The sequence below is a fragment of the Centrocercus urophasianus genome, unplaced genomic scaffold, assembly GCF_019232065.1.
Source record: "Centrocercus urophasianus isolate 14NV4802_14NV808 unplaced genomic scaffold, USGS_Curo_1.0 seq_14, whole genome shotgun sequence".
In the NCBI taxonomy this organism is placed as follows: domain Eukaryota; kingdom Metazoa; phylum Chordata; class Aves; order Galliformes; family Phasianidae; genus Centrocercus; species Centrocercus urophasianus.
This window is the reverse complement of record NW_024884586.1, coordinates 24,817,720-24,838,291: the sequence shown is the minus strand read 5'-3', so window position 1 is coordinate 24,838,291 and position 20,572 is coordinate 24,817,720. Positions and strand designations below refer to the sequence as shown.

The window sequence follows — 20,572 nt, the reverse complement described above, 5'->3', positions numbered from 1 at the left end:
TAATGGTTATGCAGTGTGAGCTTAAAGGGAAGAAAATAAAAGGAATAGCTGGAATGCATGCTCCAAGACTACTGACAATTCTCTAACCTGTCACAGATTACATTTTAGCTACTGTAGGGTATGTATAGGCTCGTCACAACTAATAACATTTTTCTTTCATCAGGTTTGTGTTAACATTCTGCAAATCTGAAATGTTTACTGTAATGAAGTAATGCATTATATAGATAGCATATGGTTGCTGGCTTTGTTTATATCATTTTAAAATATCTGAAAGGACCGCTTGGACTAAAGTGCAATGTTATTGCTTCCACAGTCAGTTGATGGGTTGTTTAATAGTATTTTAGATGTTTGTTAATGATAGTCTCAAAAAAAAACAGAAAACCACAGAAGCAATGCAGAATAGCAATATCACAATAGTTACAAAGATTAAAATGCCACTAGGGGACAGTAGAAAGTCACAGAATGAGGTTCTGTTGAAGAAAGCAGAACAAAAGGCCTTTCTTTGTCAAAAAGAAATCACAAATATGTATTTCTAAATAAAAATCATTTCACATGTGAGGGTTTTAAAATTATGCATTAAATAGCAAGGTGGAAACTGGGAGATACTTGCATGAGTCTATTCTTAGGTTCATTACATTTGTATCTACATATTATAAAATATACAGTAATCTCAGTTTTAATAAGAATAAATTCATGAGTGAACCAAATTATTTTCAGTACTTTCATAAGTTCTTAAAATACAGAGGTTTCTGCCATTATTGCATAAGAACACATTAATCTATGTAGTTGAACTGGTAATAAAATTAATAAATATTGTATGTTATTGAGATATTAAGCAATGCAAATAAATGTCTGAATTGTAAGAACAGAAAATGAGCGGGAAAGATCTACTTTATTATGAACTACTGGCAATGTATGGACACTCCTATTCTGTGAGAGAATAGGCAGTACTCACTCTGGAGCAGGACAGTTCTCTTCTGAAGTTCAGACAGTGTTCACGTGCTGAATCTCTGCAAAATAAAACAAAGCACAGCACCATTTTATCTGCAAAAGAATACCAAGGCACTCTCGGTAATTGGTCATGCCCCGCAAACTGGAAAGTTTGCTTCAAGTATTTGTATCTACAGAACTTTCCCTGCTATATGAAGCATATCCAAGCTAACAAAATCAGAAAATCAGTCAGCCTGATTCTATGTGATGTTTCAGTTCACACAAGTACAGGAGATAAATGCATACTTCAGAAGTATTTAATTTTTTTCCATTTTCAAAGAAATGCATATTGGCCTACAAATTATCAAGGTTTAGGGAGCATCTAATTCTCAGTCATGTATTCACAGTATATAGGAGACAGGATGATAGCTATGTAGCACAATGTGAATTCCTTCTTGTTTCTTGCACACAAAAACACACAAAGAGATTTCATCTGCTGAAAGATTATCCCCATTCCAGAGAGGTAAAATGCAGATTCAAAACAGCAGCGTGAATGTCTCTTCACAGCCTTGTAATTGCAGTCATCTTGTAGCAATGTCATGATCTTGAATGCAGAATGTGGACAATGATACAATTAAGAATTTGAGTGAAAATAGCAAATCTAAGAAGGATTGGTCTATTATAAGGGCCAGGACTGTTTTCAGATGGAAAACCTATCACATGCCTGTATGTATGTGAAAGAGACAGGGTGAAACCTAATAAAGCAACAGGCAGACATGTACCTTTAAAAAGTACTTTAAAAGAAAACCCTTGTACCACAGCACAAAGAGAGAGAAGGGTGTGACTGAGAGGAGGATGAATAGGAGACAGAAATAGAGAAGATGGAAATGGGGAGTTAAAGGAAAAGAGAAAGAGGGAAGGCATGAGAAAGTGAGGGAGAGAGAAAAAAAGAATCATATATTATCATATGCATCAATCATCATTTGTGCCAGGCACCATATGTACATGGATGACAAAAATTTCAACATACAACAAAATTCATAGAACAACAGGGTATGCAACGAACAGTCTAGGACTACAGGCCATTTCTCAGACAGTACTGTAACATTACTTGAATCATTTATTGAATTGCATTTCAGTAACTGATTAAGGTACATATCTTGCTTTTCACTCACATATTTTTAAGATATTAAGCTGTGATATCTCAAAAAAGAGTAATTTTTCTTTTAAAATGAGATTACTTTCTTTTAAGAATCTGAAAAACTTTTCCAAATTATTTGGGTGACATATTGCTTAAAATTAGCTAAGAATGGAAGGATAAACTTCTATGAGTTTAATAAGGGTTGCTACCTTTTTAGTTATTATTATGTCCTGGGAAACTCAGCTAGGATGTTTACTCTCAGGAAAAAAATTTGGAGGTCAAAAGTATTTCTAGGAAATGACCCAGGAAAAACAACTTCAGCCAACAGTGGACTTCTTCAAGGACTTCCTTAAACTCTCTGAACTTTGAAAGATATGTTCTTATGATCAGATTCTTAAGCGCTTTCCTGAGCAGCATACACGATTTTTAAAATACTATTTAAGTACATAAAAAGGCTTACTAAATTAAAACTCAATGTTAAATACACTCAGAAGATACATCACCAAATTCAGTCACTATTTTTATAAACTGAATAAAGTTTGAACCACTTGATCATTCAAGTCATTCAAAAGCTACCACAAAACTCTATGTGCTGAAATTGTCAGAATTTTAGGGCTCTTCATTGGCTACCCTAGCAGTACAAAGGACTTGCATCTCGTAAAGGGAAGCAGTTTTCAGGGGAAGAGCGAGATCACTGATTAGAGTTAGTGAACAGTTTTATGGTTGGCTTATTTTAAAAACTTGGATTTGTAGAAGTTTCATAGTTATCATGTTCTGATCCATATAACAGTATCTTTGTGCCTTTATCATGTCTGCAATTTTTTTTTCCCCACTATATTGGACTTTGTATCTCTAATCAGCATACAATTTGTGTTCACCTTTCCTTGAGCTCCCCATAGTCACTTTTTCATATACTCTACCCAGTAAGAGTACTTCTTCCAGTTGTCTCCCAAACAAGACTCTTGCAGCAATACTTCCTTCCTGCTATTCTCATACTCATCTCCATGTTGTTTTGTCCTTCCCCTACTTTTCTACTTCAAGCTTTGCCCTGAACTTAAGTGCTGTTTTCACAGTCAATGTCTTGTGACACACTGAAGTTCTTCAGCTTTCATTTTGCCATTTTTCATAATCACAGAAAACCACATTACAAGGCAATGAATTGTGATTTAGCACTCCTATATGTCAAGTGAGAAGTTTTCCTAAATCAGAACCACATCTGTAACAAGTCACATGCTGGTGTTTTGATGTGTTCAAGTGTAAGATAGTTCTCTCTAAAGGATTATTCCTTTATACATTCATTTAACTGTACATTGTGGTCGCTTTCTTTAACAGAGCTCTTAAGAACTGCTATACGAAAAATAAAGTGCCTCTGTTTCTGTTAAAGGCACTTTGAACAAGATGCCACTGCCTTTGTTAAAATAGGAAAAAAATTGCTTTACATACAATTATCAGAAAGCCATGGTTTGCAAAAATAATTTGGAAGCTGTAGCAATATCAGATGTTAAATAGGAACTAACATTCAATGCCCCATAACACATTAATGAACCCAGAATAATGTTTGTTCCCTTTTTTTTTGTATTTTGTTTTTCAATCTGTTGGTGTTTTATTCAACAGAAAATATCTTTTTGACATAGTAACTTGTTGCTCTGCATTAAATGAAAAAAATATAAGCTGGAAAAAAATAATGTAAACATGCTAAAACTTAAACCTACTGATCTCCCATTTAATTCTAAGTATACAGAAAACAATGAATAGTTCTGATACAGCACCTGATTGATATTTCCAGGGTGTGAAAACCTCCACCATGAGATTGGGCTGATATTGCATATTCAAACACATACAGTGATATATTTGTCATTGCTATTGACCTTTATCTCTCCAGTTTCCTGACAACCTTCTACAGTTATTGACATTACAAATACCAGTGACAACGTGCAGGGCAAAGTATAACCTTTCATTTACCTTCATGTCCCTCAAATGACTCACATAGGTAGTTTCAACAAAAGCTGCAAACAATGATACTGTTGATTTTTTTTTTCTTAACTTGCTAAAATGTTTTCCATTTTCCTCTTGTTCTCTGAAAATCATGCCAATAACTCACTACAAAGGAAACGATTTCAAATGAATACAGGTAATTAGAAGTGTCAAGAAATCAGCAGAGAGTAGGGTGTCTGCCATCATTTCTGTGGAAAGAGTGCCAGATTCCCTTTCAAAAAGGTCTTTGTCATTTTTTAATAGAAGATAATTAATGTAGACTACAGTAAAGAGTACGGGATCCTAGTCACTTGTCTTTCTTTCCTTAGAAATTGTACTATGAAGATGTTTTGATTTCTAGAAACAATCTTCTGAGGTTATTTAAAAATGACTTTTAATTGCAAGCATGGTCTTTTTAGTCTTTTCATTATTGTAAAAGCAAGCAAGAAGAATTTGGAAAGGGCACATTTATAAGGGTGACATAAAAAAAAGTTTTATTTTAAAAAGTCCAAGCCTAAGCAGTTTGTTTCAAGTAATGAGATGACTTCACATAGCTGGTAGTATCCACTAAGGAAAACACCAAAAAACAGACGAAAATGTGGAAATCTACCCATTAGTAGCGTAGTCTCACTATCTGAATATAGGAAGGTGGAAGGGCAGTGCCTGTGTAATAAAAATTACAGATATTTATGTTGCAAAATGTAATTCATGTTGCAATATATATTAATAGTAACTCAAAAAAACACTTTGTTATTTTGGTACTATACCTATGACAAACAAACCAAAAATCTTCTTGGATAGGCTGTACAAAACTCATGATTTATAAGGATAGTTGTGCATTTCACATAAAACTCAATATTTATTCTGAAATCTAGAACAAAATCGTGTTTATGTTAAAAAATACGAGTACAGTGAACCAGAAAGTTGAATTGGTGATTAGTACACTGAGATCAGTAAATTCCTTTCATGAGAAATTAATGCCTTGGGATAAAACTGAACAACCATCCCTAATATAAGTATCTAACAATACATCTAATCAACTAGGTAATCCTAGTATGCTACAAGCATGTAAAATTACAGATGTTCTTGGCAGTCGTGAAATTATCTAGAACTTTTCTGATTATAATTACAGTATTTCCCTTACTCTTTCCAACAATATATCTGCACTCGCCAGTACTTGATGACACACAGAAATAATCATTCAATTAAGAGATGTAAATATTTCCTCTTTTTTCATTTCATTATGATGGACAGATAAAGGATCTCAAAATTACATTTGTATTGATACAAAGGGGTCTACCAATAAGGAAATTCTATTTTCAACAAAAGACCAAATTAAGTGAATATGATCAACCCCCCAAAAAAACAGAATCCATCCTTTTTTGATAATGGAAAAACAATGTTTCAAAAATATGGAAGACTGGTAACAAAGCATAGTGTATGTAAGAAAATATCACAAATTTTAACTTTGCATTTCCATCTGTATGTTCAGTAATAGAAGAAATTTATAATAACATTTACCAACACTATTTATTTGTGTTACAATGAGGTCATCAGTTTGGATTTTAAGGCAACATAGACATCTAAAGGGAAGATGCTGACAACCTTCTGATTTATGTAAATCAAGCCTAACACATTTCATAGTCTGCATGTCACTGCCAACAGGAATTAAAAAGTAGTAACAAACATAAACAGCTCTCTGCTTCATGGTTCTGAAAATAGTTGATAGATCTTAGGGCAGAAATTCCCCTAGTCTTCAGTGCATGCCTTTTCTTCTGGATCTGCAATCTGACATTTCCTACTACACATTTAAATTCACAGCTGCAGGCTCTGTCTCTTTGGGGATTGCTTCCTTTAGGCCCAGTCTGCCGTAGGCTAAAATCTCTGCAAAGACTTTCACAAATTCCAATGGGCATATATCAATTTCTTCAGCCGCCAAATCCAGAAAAGACGCTACAAGAAATCACCAACGTTCTTGGTGCTCTATTACTCTGAAGAAAGAGAGTTGGACAACCAGTGTTCTTAATCAAGCATCATCTGCATTTCTAACTACCTTCAGCCAGACTGCCAAAGGCTGGAGAGAGCTGGTTCATAGATGTTTTCTAACATTGAGAGAGTTCAAAAAATTGATCCTGAGACAAATCTGGCAAAGCAGAAAGAGCACTATTTCAGACTAATGTACTGTAGACCACTATATTTGAGCATTAAATCTAATGAACAAAAATACTTCTAAAATTTGTGGCGGCGTAGATGTAAGAATATAAGAAAAAAGATTTTTGCCCTAGAAAGTCATGAAATTGAACAGAATCATCAGTCAATATCCCTGAAAAAAATTATAATTATTTTGCCCCTTTTGTTTTTCAGAATAGATAAAAATGTGAAATTAGTTTATTACTATGAAAAATTAAATATAATGATTAAATTATCATTGAAAGTACAGTTAAAAAACAGCAACGTATGGCAGTGATGGCAATGATTTCTTAAGAGACCATGAAAGAGAGCAAATAGCATAGCAAGTTCTCTACTATATTTATAGGTGCATGATGATGAACCACTTGGCAATGAGCATAAAGTCATGCTAGCACAGTACAGCTGCAAAAGATAATAACTGAAGTCAATCAGTAATGGTCCTAGGCACTCATATGATGCTTGCATCACTACTTTGTGATATCCTAAATGTGTGACCTACTACCAAATAACTGGTTATCCTGAGCAATCATCTCCATCTCTGTGCTTGAACAATCCTGCCATGCATAAGGCAGCAGCTCTTCAACAGTAATCCATCAGTAGCAGCATTAAGACATTTCAAGACAATAGCTGGACACAAGCTGGAAAATGCAACCTCAGGAAATGGGAACTACCACTGGCAATAAAGCAGGTAAAGGTGGTACCTACGCTGAGCCCTCATGTGAGTACTTCTGAACTCTTTGATCTGGCTCCTGGATTAATTAAAAGTTAAACAGCTCCCTCAGGAGTAGAGAAGCCACCCCCACTCATGTCACTAGATGGGCAGCTCAGCATCCCATACTTGTGAGATGGGCAATACGAATTCAAGACCCAGATTTAAACAGACAGCAGGGAAACAGAATACTGATCATTGGGCAGCTTACTACTTAAAAGCCTTTGTCAGTTTGTAGAAAATTCTGTCCTGGGCCTAATAAAGTGTATCTGTTATAAATTATGTTAAAGTAAATACATTTAAGCAAAAAATTTCAGATGAATCCCACCTCTATTCCAATTCTATTGTTTGCTTTTTAAAAATACATTTAGTTCAGAAGAAAACAAAACAAAGTGTGGAAGTCAAAACTAGTTCTGCTCCTATTATTCTGTTCATCTCCAAATATAACAAAAATCATAACTGCACCTGGGCTGAAATTTACTCTGAAATAGACTTTGCTCTTTTTGACATGGGCTTATATTCTTGTTTGCTACTTAGCTATAGCAGAGAATACAAAGATATTTCTTAATTGAATCAGGAACATTTTCATATGAGAAACAATTTCCCTTTGAAAATAATTATATGTAATTAGTCAAGCATTTCATAGTTAGAATAAAGTATGAATTTTGACTTTTATTAGCTCACAAAGCTAAATTTTTCTAACAAATTCCATGTAACTATGATATGAATATGGACAAATTCTTTATGTATAGTCACATATGTTGAATAATATTGTTAATATTTCCCTTTCCACTTCCACTAGATTTTTAGAATTTTTTCCCTCAACAGATTTCATGATTACAAGCAAAAATACCATTGGCTGTATCTTGCCATCTACTAGCAGAGAAAGAGAAGCATGACAGAGCTGGAATGATGTTGAGAATGCTACTTTTGTTTTTAATTGCAGCACTATAGCACATCAACAGAAAGGGAAAGATCTGTATTTTATGATAAAAAAGTAAACAGTAAGTATTTATATAATTTCCCTGCTAAGGTATTTTCAAGAGTCTTACCCACATGCAAAAATCAGTGAGTGTTGTAATAATAAATCTCCATCTTCTACCAAAATAAAGGATTCTCCGCGAATTTTTATATCAAAATTTTGCAGCAAAGGTACATTAAAACAACAATATTTTAGAATCTACTTGTCATATAAAACTAGTTGGTCATGAAGATGTAAATGTCCCTTGAGCTGCTAAAACACACATCCTGAGGACTGTTACTTGTTGAAGGATAACAAAATAGATGAAATAGAAAACTGATTTAAATTAACTCTGGATGTTGTCTCAAAATGTTTCCTAATTTGCTTGCTATGCAAGTACAGCTTTCCTACTGATCAGTCAGCTCAGTGGTAAAAAACTGTATGTGTAGAAGTGTATGCAGACATATAAGTACCACATTGGTACAACAAAAATTGCGATATTAACAAGTGAATACAACATAGGAGCATTCATTTCAATTCCTTTTACATAAGATGCAAGAGGACATGGAATATCGATAAAGCTGAAAGACATCCTGCTATGTACTGCATTTACTTCTTTATGAAGTCAGTGTACTAAAGAAAACAAAAGGGAGAAGTCCTTGCAGTGGCTAAAGTTCTATGCATCTTGTCTGGTTTAAGTCAATGTGAAATGTTCAAGCATTTTGACCTACTCATGAAGATATCTATTTTTTAATATGTAAGTTAGATTACATTGATATTCTTCATTTTAATAACAAGAAATGACATCTAGTTCTAAGATGTTCAATAACATCTAATGATACTAATCTACTACTAAGATTAATATCTAACAATTATAGATAAATTGCTAATATTGTGATTAAATAATAAAAAAATGTCATATAATATAAATTAATGCATTGAAATGAATTTTGAAAAGGAATTAATGAAACAGTGCTAGCTATTTCATGTCTGGAGATACCAAATAAATGCAGTCTGAATACAAAACTATGTAAGAATAATGCCCCCATGTCAATCAGTCACAAAACTGGCCCCTTCTACAATGTTGGACATAAGATCAATCTTTATCTCCTTAGTTCTAGAAAACACCAGTAGGATTTACTGCTTCGTATCACCAAGAAAATTTAATTTCTCTAGGTGTTCTATTAATTTAAAAGTCTGTAAGTTGCAATTACCCCTTGCTAAAGGTTTCACATCTAAAATGTTTTTGAAAGCCACTGAAATGTAAATGCCTTGGAAAGCATACAAAATTTCTTTCAGGGTAAAACTGAAATTAGCAGCATAATAAGATTTAAAACAGAATAGCGATCTGAATCAAAGTGGAATCCAAGAAAATCATATCAGGGATCTCTGTTATTCACAGGTAATAAGGAATTCTCTCTCCCATTTACCTCAAACTGTGATAGAATTAATCACATGATAAGGGGATCTGTGAATTGCCGTGTACATGTAAAGTTTAAGCAACTTTAAATGGGAAATTGGGAGGTTTGTCTTCTTCGAGTCTTGCATTTTTGCTTTTGTGAATTCATACATGAAAAATATTACTTTGTTTTACATCACCACAAACTCAAGCCCGAAGACTTTCAGATATCGTTTGAATATAATATCGAATGTGTAAATTCAAAATTAAACCCAACTTCTCAATAGTATCCCAATTCAATTACATTTTACTCAGGATCTATCCTGAGTTCTGCTCTTAATTGAAAATAGGCTTCATTTCAGTTGGATAACTCAAATATAGCAGATACAGTTCAAAGTGATAGAATTATCAAAAGAAAAAAATTACTATCATTTAGTAACAGCAAAGAATTCAATTTTCATATCTCATTTGAACTTAAATCTGAATTCTAAAATTATCCACATTACAGTCATGTACACTGAATGTACACAGAAATCACAGAATCACAGATCCAGATATACTTGCTTCTTCTCCCTCATTCCCTTATTTTCAAAAAAATCTCTGTGTAACAAAGCGACAAACACATGCAGAATAAGTCCGCATAGAAAAAAATGAAAGATTTTAATTACAAATACATTAGAAAATAATTTCAAAAGTTACATTATTCTTCTAGAATTATATAGTTTATAGCAATCTGTTCCAATGAACCAGAAGGATTAAGTTCTCCAAACTCTATGCGAAAACAAACAAGCCAATAATTGGGAAGTCAGAAAGGGAAGGCTCTACCTCCCACAGAATTCATTGCTTTAGGTAAGCAAAAATTGTGCCTCAACATTTAGTGAAACCTCACATCAAACACAAACCCTATAAATCATTTGCTCTGCATTCTTACAGAATAAATGCCAAATAAATTCTAGATCAAATAACATTTCAGTCACTTAAAATCTTTGAAACTCTGACACCCTTTTCATTAACATAATTCCCATGCAGTGAGCTAAATATGACTCATTTTAATGCTCTATCAATATGCCTGACCTCATAATAAATATTATGGTCCTTTGCCTTTAAATGTTGGATAGTGGTGCTAAGGTCAGTGGCACATTAATAGAAGTCAGCTACTTTCATGAATTGTTAATTAATTACTTTTGTTGTTTTGCACATTACATTGGTCAAAGGAATAACAATAGGCTTTTTCCACAAGAGAGAAGAATAATGTGTATTTGCTCGTGCAAAACAAAGATGTAAATTCATATTGTCTTTACTATTTGGATGTTGGAAGGAGCCTTCTTAAATATTGCTTAGTAATTGGTTTATCACACTAAATACATTTTGGCTAATACACAGTGCCAACAATGTTGTTTAGTGCAGTGAAGCAGATGTAGAGTTGACACAAGAACAATCAAGTTGAGTTCAAACTCTTGCATGTCAGGACTTTTCAACAAGAGTGGAGATCTCTACAATAGCTAGTCCTCTGTGCATGTATATTAGCATCTCCAAATTGCATTACTGGAAAACGAAATGTTTATTTTGACTATCTGAAGAGAGGAAAAAAAAATATCAAACTATATTCAGGTCCACCTTTCCTACTTTACTGCAACATATCTAGAGTAGCTTAATTCTCTGGGTAGTTCTGCTGGACTAAAACTCTACAGAATGAAGACTCAGAACTACTAATCTAATTGAACTTCTAAAAAGAATAAGTTATCAGGAAACATTAATCTAAATACTCAGGACTTCTTAATTTAGTTGCCTTACGGAAACATTAGGAATGTGTTGAACTATTGGGGAGCCAGGAAGCATCAAAATTACATTTAGTTGACTAACATTAAGTACAGATAGGAACAGTACTATTTACTTCTATAATTTAACTTCCAAACTTAAAATAATGTAATTTTAAAATGAAGCTAAAATGAAATAGCTTAAATTAAATATAATATTTTAGATGTATTGAAAATACACTTAGAAATGCACAACAGGAAACTACTAAACCCTAACAGCCTCAGAATACCCTATGTCACTATTCCTCAGATCTGGTTAAGTGTGATCTTCCTGAGTTGAAAACTTACAATAGAAAGATCCAGGTACTGTTGAAGTAAGAATCCCTTCCTGTTTATATACAGGACTGAAATTTCTTAAGGGGTTCTGAAGATCCCTTGTTTACTCATCATTCACTTTTACTGCACAACTATGTTAACACTGTCATTACAACATGATTAGGTGTGCATAAATGATATATTTGAGAGAGTTAACAGTTTCCAGAAACATTACATGAATAAGTTCAGCACAAATGTTTTTGGTATATCTGTTATTCAAAAGCTTGGAGAAAATATATACTAAATACACTTATAGGAAGATTTCAGTGATAAGGAACGGGTCAAGTTCAGGTTGGATATTAGGAAAAATTTCTTCTCAAAATGAGTGGTGAAGCATTGGAACAGGTTTACTATGGAAATGTTGGGGGCACTATTTCTGGAGGTGTTTAAGGAAACAATGAATATAGCACTTAGGGATATGGTTTACTGTGCAAAATTGGTGGCAGGCACACAGTTGGACAAGGTCTTAGAGGTATTCACCAACGTAAAATGATTCTTTGATTCTGTTTTATGAATCTAAGTTTAGCTATAGGCAATTTTTACTTTTCTAATAAAACGGACCATGTCCTTTACAGAAAGGTAAAGTTTTTGTGGGAACTATTTTGAAAACAATATTAGAGTGTGGGACAGAAATACCTAACAAGGCTCAAATTAAATTTGACTCAATCTTCTAATACCTGAAGCTAATGGGATATATCTGTTCTAACTTTTCCAGCAAAGCAATTCACTTTGACATACATTTTCAGATGACTGTGTTTAAGAACATTTCAGTTAAGCCAAACTAGGGCATTTGAAAACTCTTGTGAAAATTAGCTACAGCAGTCACCACTATTTTGAGAGAACTTATTGCTCTACTAAAATATAACAAGCATTTTATAGTTTTTGAGTTGTATTTCTACTCAATCAGGTTATATTCATTCAACGATTTTTAGAATATGTGGACAAATGGAATAAAGAATGAAAATGCATGTCTTATGCAGGTCACTCTGAAAGTAATGCCTCAGTTATTTCCATGGAAGCTCCAACAGAAACAAAGAGCACAATGACACTATTTAAAAGAGGAAATTCTCAGCTATACATCACTCTTTTTCAACACAGTCACAACCATTTGCTGTGCATTCGCACTAGCAATAAACAAGAGCCTGCATATTGTGCTCATAGAAATCTGCATGGCCATCCGGAGCATGGCTTGTTTTTCACTTTTACTGTCACCACTGCTGAAATGCACCATCCACCACTTCACTGTGCTCACATTCACTGTTCAGTCTCCATAAATGTTCAGCAAGTATCAATGAATGTCAGTGAGCGCAACCCTTTCTGCATGGAGGAATTCAATCCCACACCTTTGTATCACAAGCTCTTCCACGCCAGACACCATTTTGTCAGACTGCCCCTCTCCTCTGCTACTGTCTGTTGCATGACAACAGAATTTAATGGAATGCTATTGAAACAATTCAACCTCTACTGTCATACCATCAGTATCTGCCTCTAACATTGCAGACCAACTTATTAAATAGGAGGCATTATTTTTGGAGCAGCCCTTGTAACTATAAGCGCTACAGCTTTGTTTAGAAACAAATCTCATTCTATCCTAATGTTACACCAGGAAACAAGACAACAAACTGAAGAAAGAAAAAACCTATTCCACTAGCAACCCACTATCCAATCATAGCACATCTGCCTTTCTTCTATGATGACAAGGATGCACAGATGTTTTTTAATATCCATAGACCAATATGCTAACTATAAAAACAAAGGCACAAACAAAATATACTGCCAGAAATTCTGTTAATCTAAGATAAAAACAAAGATGAAAACAGAATGAATCAGGTTCTTCAAACAAACTTCTTTCTACTTATAAATCAGAGCACTAAAGAGAAATAAATACATATGTATCCAGTGATCTAACACCCATCCCAAGCTAGCCCCATCTTGTGTCACTGTCTAAGTCATGCAAATTACACCAGAACTGCCAGTTGACTAAGATTAATGACACTGCGCCAGCTTCTTTGTTTCTCTCTGCAGCCGTTTAGTGTGAAATACTATCCAAAAACATTATCTATCCTCTATTAATCCCACAAATTTGTTCACACCATGCACATTGTTTAGGGCAATTTACAACAGGAACATACTGAGCACAATTGCATTTAATTACTTGGGTTCTAATTACATTCATTAAAGGCTAATAAAATAAATGAAACAGCTTTAAAAGCTTCTGCAAAACACATGGGTCTTGTCTCCCTCATGACGCATACTGTAGAGGTTTGATGTGAAACACAGATTTCAACATATATGTCTATTATAGATAGTAATATACACAAAGACATGAAATGCATAGATATGTGTTTATTTATATATAAACCATATGCACATCACTTCTCAGTGATCTTGATTGCTGCAGATATTTACTTATATTACTAGCCTTGAAGATGCCGGGCACCATACGATACTTTTTAATGTGGTATATTGAGAGAGAGTAATATCAGTTTTAAAAATTCAGTTACTTTAAAAGTTAGGGTTTTTTTGAATGTTTCCACCTGTACTACAGAGTTATTCCCTCCTTCTCTCTCATATCTGCATTATAAAAGATACAAACTGTCATCAGAAAGGAGAGATAGTCAGCCAGCATGGAAGAGAAGAAGAAAGAGGGAAAACCACATTGCTTTATTTGGTACAAATTCTTAAAAATATTTTGTTAAGGCTCATTTCTGACATTCATCTGAGGATCTGAATTTTTTGTTTGTAGCTATTTACATTAAAAAGCACATTCTGAAACACACTAGGCAGTCTAAATAAATACCCCATGGCAGTTAAAAATGTAGCTTGTTAATAACACCATTTCCTAATTCTTAAGTTTCTATGCTATTTCCATTGTTTATAAAGCAGTTTATGGCAAACTGTTGTTGATAACAGTATCCAACAGAATGGTGAGCTCCTCTTGTCATAACTATTCATTTCTCTTGGATTTATAAGATGACCTCATCACCAGGAAAAGAAACCAAGTTCTAGTTAATTACACTCCATACCTTATACTGTACATGTATGGGCTTACATGAAGATTCAATTTGGCACTTTTGGAAACGTAAAATTCTTTAAATATTCTGCATCACAAATACAACAGCAATCAAACAAGTCTGCCAACAATTAAAAAGTATATAAATTTAATGTAATTTTGTTTTATGAAGAAATGCAAATTACAAAAAAAAAATTCAGCTTGGAGGATTAGCTTCCAAGGACTGCAGAGTTTACGGTTCTCTGCAATATATGCAAGCACATCACTGGTAATCCCAGATAACCAAGTTAATTTCCAGAATTTTAATGTTTTTAAGCTCCATGAAGCACTCAAAGACTTTGTGCAGGTTGTATGAAGTATATTGGGTCAATTCATGCACCTTCTCTGCTATAATTTAATAATCACTCTCTGGCTAGAAATTTATTTAAACAAGTTCCATTTTTTTAGTCCATTACAAAAAAATTATTTTACCATAAAACAAAATACAGAACATTTTTTCTCCTTGGATTACGCTTTACAAGAAGCATGCTATGCTCATACAGCACTTTGGGCTGTTTAACTGAGAGCAGTAAAAATAACATGGCTATGTGTACCATTTTAGAAAGTTCACCTTAAAATTATACAACTCTGCCACATACACATCTCAAAATGTTCCTTCTTTTGAGCAGAGGATCAATTTCTTTTGCACACTATTAAAAAAACAGGCATTATAATAAAAAAAATCATACGAATCCTTCATTCTGATATATAAACCCCTCATCGTGAATCAACATTTGCTTTGGAGGAGGGAGGAGGGGCACCCATCCTGCACAACAAAGCAGCAGCTCAATACAGCTGCCATCTGGCTTCCTCCCGCAGTTCACTTCCCAGAGCAAACAAGATCCATAGTTTAAGGAGTGTTGGGGAAGGGAGAGGGGTTGTAGTTTTAACCTTACAGCTTTATGATGGGGCATTTTTCCACTCTATAAAAACCCCTCTTAATATAGGAGAATGGAAGGTTCAGGAAATTGTTACTAGGATAGAAAGCCTCTCACTTCTGCGTTTCTGGTTCAGATCCATATCAACTCAGTGGTAACCAAATATAACTATCACCTGAAGGACTTTTAATGAAGTTAGCTGATCTCAGTATAATATCTAACGAGCAAGCCTACAAACCACTAAAATCAACACCAAACAAGATAAACTCTTCCCTCTTCACTGTGCAGAAATCACTTCTCACCAGCAGCAACTGAGAACCCTTCAAACATTAAAGTATAAACCAAATTATTTTATTATTATTATTATATAATATAATAATAATTATATATAAATAATAATATATATATAATAAATATATTTATTTATTATTTTATTATTTTAACTACAAGAGAAGAATGAGTGCCAAAAGTATGACAGTCAGTTAGGGGGTCTACTGCACAGTATGCAGTTTGAGTTTAAAAAAGAAGAAATTAGTCAATATTCAGGATATGTTTTAAAGCTTATTGTCCTTAGATTTCCTTAGGTAGATGGAAACTTGAGTATAAATGAATCTAACAGTTTAGCTTTATGCATATACTGGACTGATGGACAAATTCTCTAGTCTTCCTGCATGTTATGCAATGGTGTGATGAAGTGACGACAAAGTTGCTGCTTTAAACAGTAACACAAAACCTAGCAGTTTATTTGTTGCAAGCCATAAGGATCCAAGCACTTTTGTATTAAATTATGACTATTATCAAAGGGAGTGCTATAAGTTTTCATTGAACTCAGTGAAGTTTTTCCATTCCTTCAGTGGGATGTGACTTTATGTACATTAATGATAAGGTAAGTATTCAACCCAACAGACAGTTCACAGCATAATAAAGTGAAAGAATTTCTTTCCGTATCTAAAAAACAATGTTAGTTTATAGTCAAAGGAGAATAAACATAAGAATCAAATATTCACATTGCAGGAAAGGTCAAATGCCATTTAATACCATACAACTGAATGGATAACATTCATTAAGACTGATCAGTGAAAAACACCAACAAAATGAATAAATACAACCAAAAAGCTAATGACCTCAATCCCTAACACCCCCTTGACCCTTATTACTACAGCTGCTCTTGTAGGAAAGGATTAAAGGGTCTAGGAATCATTGGGTTAACATACAAGGGCTCAGAAATTTGACCTTCATTACTTACAACATATATCCCCTACTAAAAATGAGTATATGAAGAGAATTAGAAACAGAGCTAGAAAAGGTCAGCCTGAGTGCAGACGAACTCCAAAAAAAAAAAGAAAAAAAAAAAAAAAAAAAAAAAAAAAGCCTTGAAGAGCAGAAAGGTTTTATTTCTCATACAGTACTTTGTTGTAACTAAGTTGGTCTAGCACAGAAGCAGGATTGGTGCGGCTGGCATTATCAGACATACTAGATAAATTTAGGGCACACAAACCTTTCTTCGTGTCTTTAACAGAAGCATCAGCTTTCAGAAGTAAATAAAGGAACAACTACTCAGCATTAGACAGGCACCACCAGGTCCATTTGTCATAAGATGTATGAATAGCATTCTCATCACCATGAATTGGATCTCCTCACTTACTGCAATTATAAATTCAATAATCATGACTTTTTAGCCAAACTGTTCCTGAAAGAGTCCTATGCTAAAAAATTTTCCTAGATATTAAGATCAACATCAAAGATGCTATTTTATAAACTACAATGCATACTAAATCACAGACTAACAAATTCAACTCCACAAACCTGCTGCCATCTGAAACATACATGCACACAAACCAGGCATCTTCAGATACCATCCTATTCACTCTGAAGAATCTTATGATAACTGTTTAAACCACCCAAAGAAGACCTCAGTCAACAAGCACACTTCTGTAAAAAGAGCTTTTAAAAAAAAAAAAAAACCAACATGATATGTCAGATAACCTTATACTCAGGTCTTCAAGAGAAAACTGACCAGTTATAAGCCCTACTTGAAGAAGAAGCCATTTTGAAGATGTGTTCCAAAAAGCTCCTTGGCCTTCAAAGAGCCTTTAAACTCAGAAAACTCACCACTAAAAACATCCTGACAAAGATCCAAACAAACTGACTGAAAACCACATCTGAGCAAGAAACAAATTCTGACAACACATCTCTATGATTACTTTAAAAAAAGATCTCTCAAAAAGATTATCACTATCTTCCAGTTCCAGGGAGAATGTTTTAGTAGCACATTTCAGTCTCTCTTCTTTCCCTCCACACACTCCACTCCGCTGTGCTCCATGCACTATAAGTGACCTGTTTCCCTAGAGGAAGTATCTGTCTTTGTCCTGTTCTCAGAATCCCCATATCATATCATCCTGTCCCTTCCTCAAACACCAAAGATGTACGAATTGATGTATGCCTGCTATCTCTGAGCAACTGCTTTAAACTTTTATTTTGCTGCTATTCCACACAGGGAAGAGCAGCTTGTGTGCCTGCAAGCCTAACTTTTCCAAATATGCCAATTGGTGTAATAAAAGATATGAAAGATATAACTTCTATCTACAAACCTCCTCCTGTGTTTCTGTAAAGACAAGTATGCTTAAAATAAATTAAAAATGTGAGACAATTACAAGACAAATTATGATGTAATAAAACTTACGGTTCGTGCTACTTATAGCTCTGAAACTCAAGCAGCATTTTCCCATATTTTAAAAATTGTTTTTGGATATGTTATTCCTGTAGCTCTGAAATTGAATAATTAAAAACAATGATCATTTCTCTTGAGGAAAAAGAAAAAAAAAAAAAGGTTGCTTTTGCCTTTTTTCCCAATGACTCTTGAGGGCAGAATTAAGCACTCATGGCATCCACACACAACAAAGAAATGGACCTAGACAAGCATGGGAAGAAGATTTAAGGCATATTTCCAATTTTTTTCATAACAAGTAATCCAAATACTAGGAAAGTAGTAAGTTTTGATCTATCAGTGGAACTAAGAACTTCCACAAAATGAGGAAGGTATTCCAACAACTAGCTCTCCATACAATTGGAAATGGATTTCACTCCAGGACAGTGAGAAGTCCTAGAGTTTGAAAAAAAAACAACATATGAAGTTCAGTTCTTTGCTAAGCCAGGGTACACATTTACATTTTAAGTAATTGTTCTTGGCAATTATGAAAGATTGTTAAGTGGCATTTATCTACTGAAAGAGAGAAAAAGACTGAAACAAAAGAATACTTAGAAGAGTTAAGAAATTCAGGTGCATCCTTTTAACCCACAGTTGAATGAGTCTAGTCCCTCTCTTACTTAAATAACCACATCACATAAATCTTGACAAAATTTTATGAAACTTTATATGGAAACCTTTTAAAAATATTTGCATCTAGTGTATCTATTCATAAGGCAGCTTCAACAACTCATTCACTTTATGGGCAGAAACATAATTTTTCAGTTTACATTTAATAACGCCCCAGTTTATGACAAGTTGTTCTTTTCGTAACTGCAATTTGCTTTAAACAAGTCATTTCCCACCTTGTAATTTATTGCCCATTGATGTTTTCATAGGTAACTACTGTACCATCTCCTAGTCGTAGTTTTAGTAGACAAAGCAAGCTAAGCTCTTGAGTTTTCCTTGTAGCTCAACCTTGCTTTGCACAGCTGCATCCATCTCACCAGGTACCCACTCATATTTACCACAAGCAAGTAACCAGGTACACACCACAATACTCCAGACATTCAGATATACCAACTTCTTGTACAGCGGACTCAATACTTACCTTCTTTACTAGAAATACATCAGATCTGCAAGAACCTCCAGCTCTCCATATTAACAGTCAAGAAGGTATCATTTATAGCAAAAGTTCTTATTTTCATCTTTTTACAGACCTTCAGACCATTTTGTATTACTACACACTTCGAGGTCACAGCAGTAAGGTATTTTTGAATAAAAGCTTAGCTTTTGTATGTACAAACATCTACCACTTTTTAGTGTATATTTTCTGCCCCAGTGTCATTAATGAACGTATTATATAAGTTAACCCCCTGAAACACCCCTTTGTGAATATTATTCCTATATCTGTTAGATGTAGGATAATCCTCAGATAGGTTTTAATCTTAATTTGTCGTGCATTTAAGCCATTTATAAGTTAAGCTTCAGAACAATATCATATCTTATAAATTTAGTGACAATACACTGGACAAAATGTCAGCCATCACATCCACATTTCTGGATTCTGACATTAACAGCAACATTTGTACTCCATTCTGTATCTGGGAAGTTTATCTCATATGGTTACACTAGTCCTAATTATATTTCTTTCTAATATTACAGTAATTTGAATCTAATACATTCAAACATATATTAGACCCAAGTGCTCTTCCACTAGAATCCCTTTAACAGTTCTCCCGAAAGTTAAGAAGCATTTGCAACTATATTTAGCAGACAAAAGCAGGTACATTCTGATTCACAGCATCATGATGTCATGATGTTTTTTAACACCTGCATCTGGGAGATATACACCTTGACCCTAGACAACAGGGTGTTCCTGTACAACAGGAATACATTTCCAGAAAAACAAAAGCACATCATGGTAAATGTTGGCACTGATTAATATGTACTAATGCATAGCACATAGCAAAAGACAGAAAAGCAAAGAAAATATGCTTCTGAGTTGCCTGTAAGTAAAGTAAGGAGCAATACATTTTGTCTTCTTCAAGAAAGGAAGAAATAACACAATGCAAATTAAAAGCCAGGTAACTTTTAAGCTTTAACTTTTAATATTTAATATTAAGTTAAGAAGCTCTACCATGTAGCTTTTGGATCACCGGCTCTCTGGACTAATTCCCATGAACTACATAATTTGAATAAAGTCATAGCTTCCACACTTCATCATACAGAAGAATGGCACATAGGTCTCACTTTTTCAGTTCACATCAATTTCACAATGTAGTCACAAATATGAAGAGCTAACTAGCTGTTACACACTGAATAAGTACTGAAATGCACTAAAATGCACTATTAGCCATTTCAGTGTTGATTAAACCAAAAGGCTTTCAAGAAAGAAACAAGTTCCCTTCAGTGCTTATTCTTGTTTCTTCTAACACATGGCTGAAAAGTGTATTTTTTTTTGTTTGTTTGTTTTCTCCTCATTAATCCTTCCCCAGTACAGCCAGCAAAGTTCCTTGC

The 20,572-nt window shown here is 34.0% G+C and overlaps 1 protein-coding gene across 1 annotated transcript in view; it reads right to left on the bottom strand.

Moving 5' to 3' along the window:
• Window positions 1-925: 925 nt before the first annotated feature.
• The window catches only part of LOC122157531, a 30,583-nt gene continuing 10,936 nt past the window's right edge, over window positions 926-20,572 (bottom strand). The window contains exon 2 of the mRNA XM_042813267.1: window positions 926-1,010. Coding sequence (XP_042669201.1) covers window positions 926-1,010 — 85 coding nt within the window. The remainder of the gene's footprint in view (window positions 1,011-20,572) is intronic.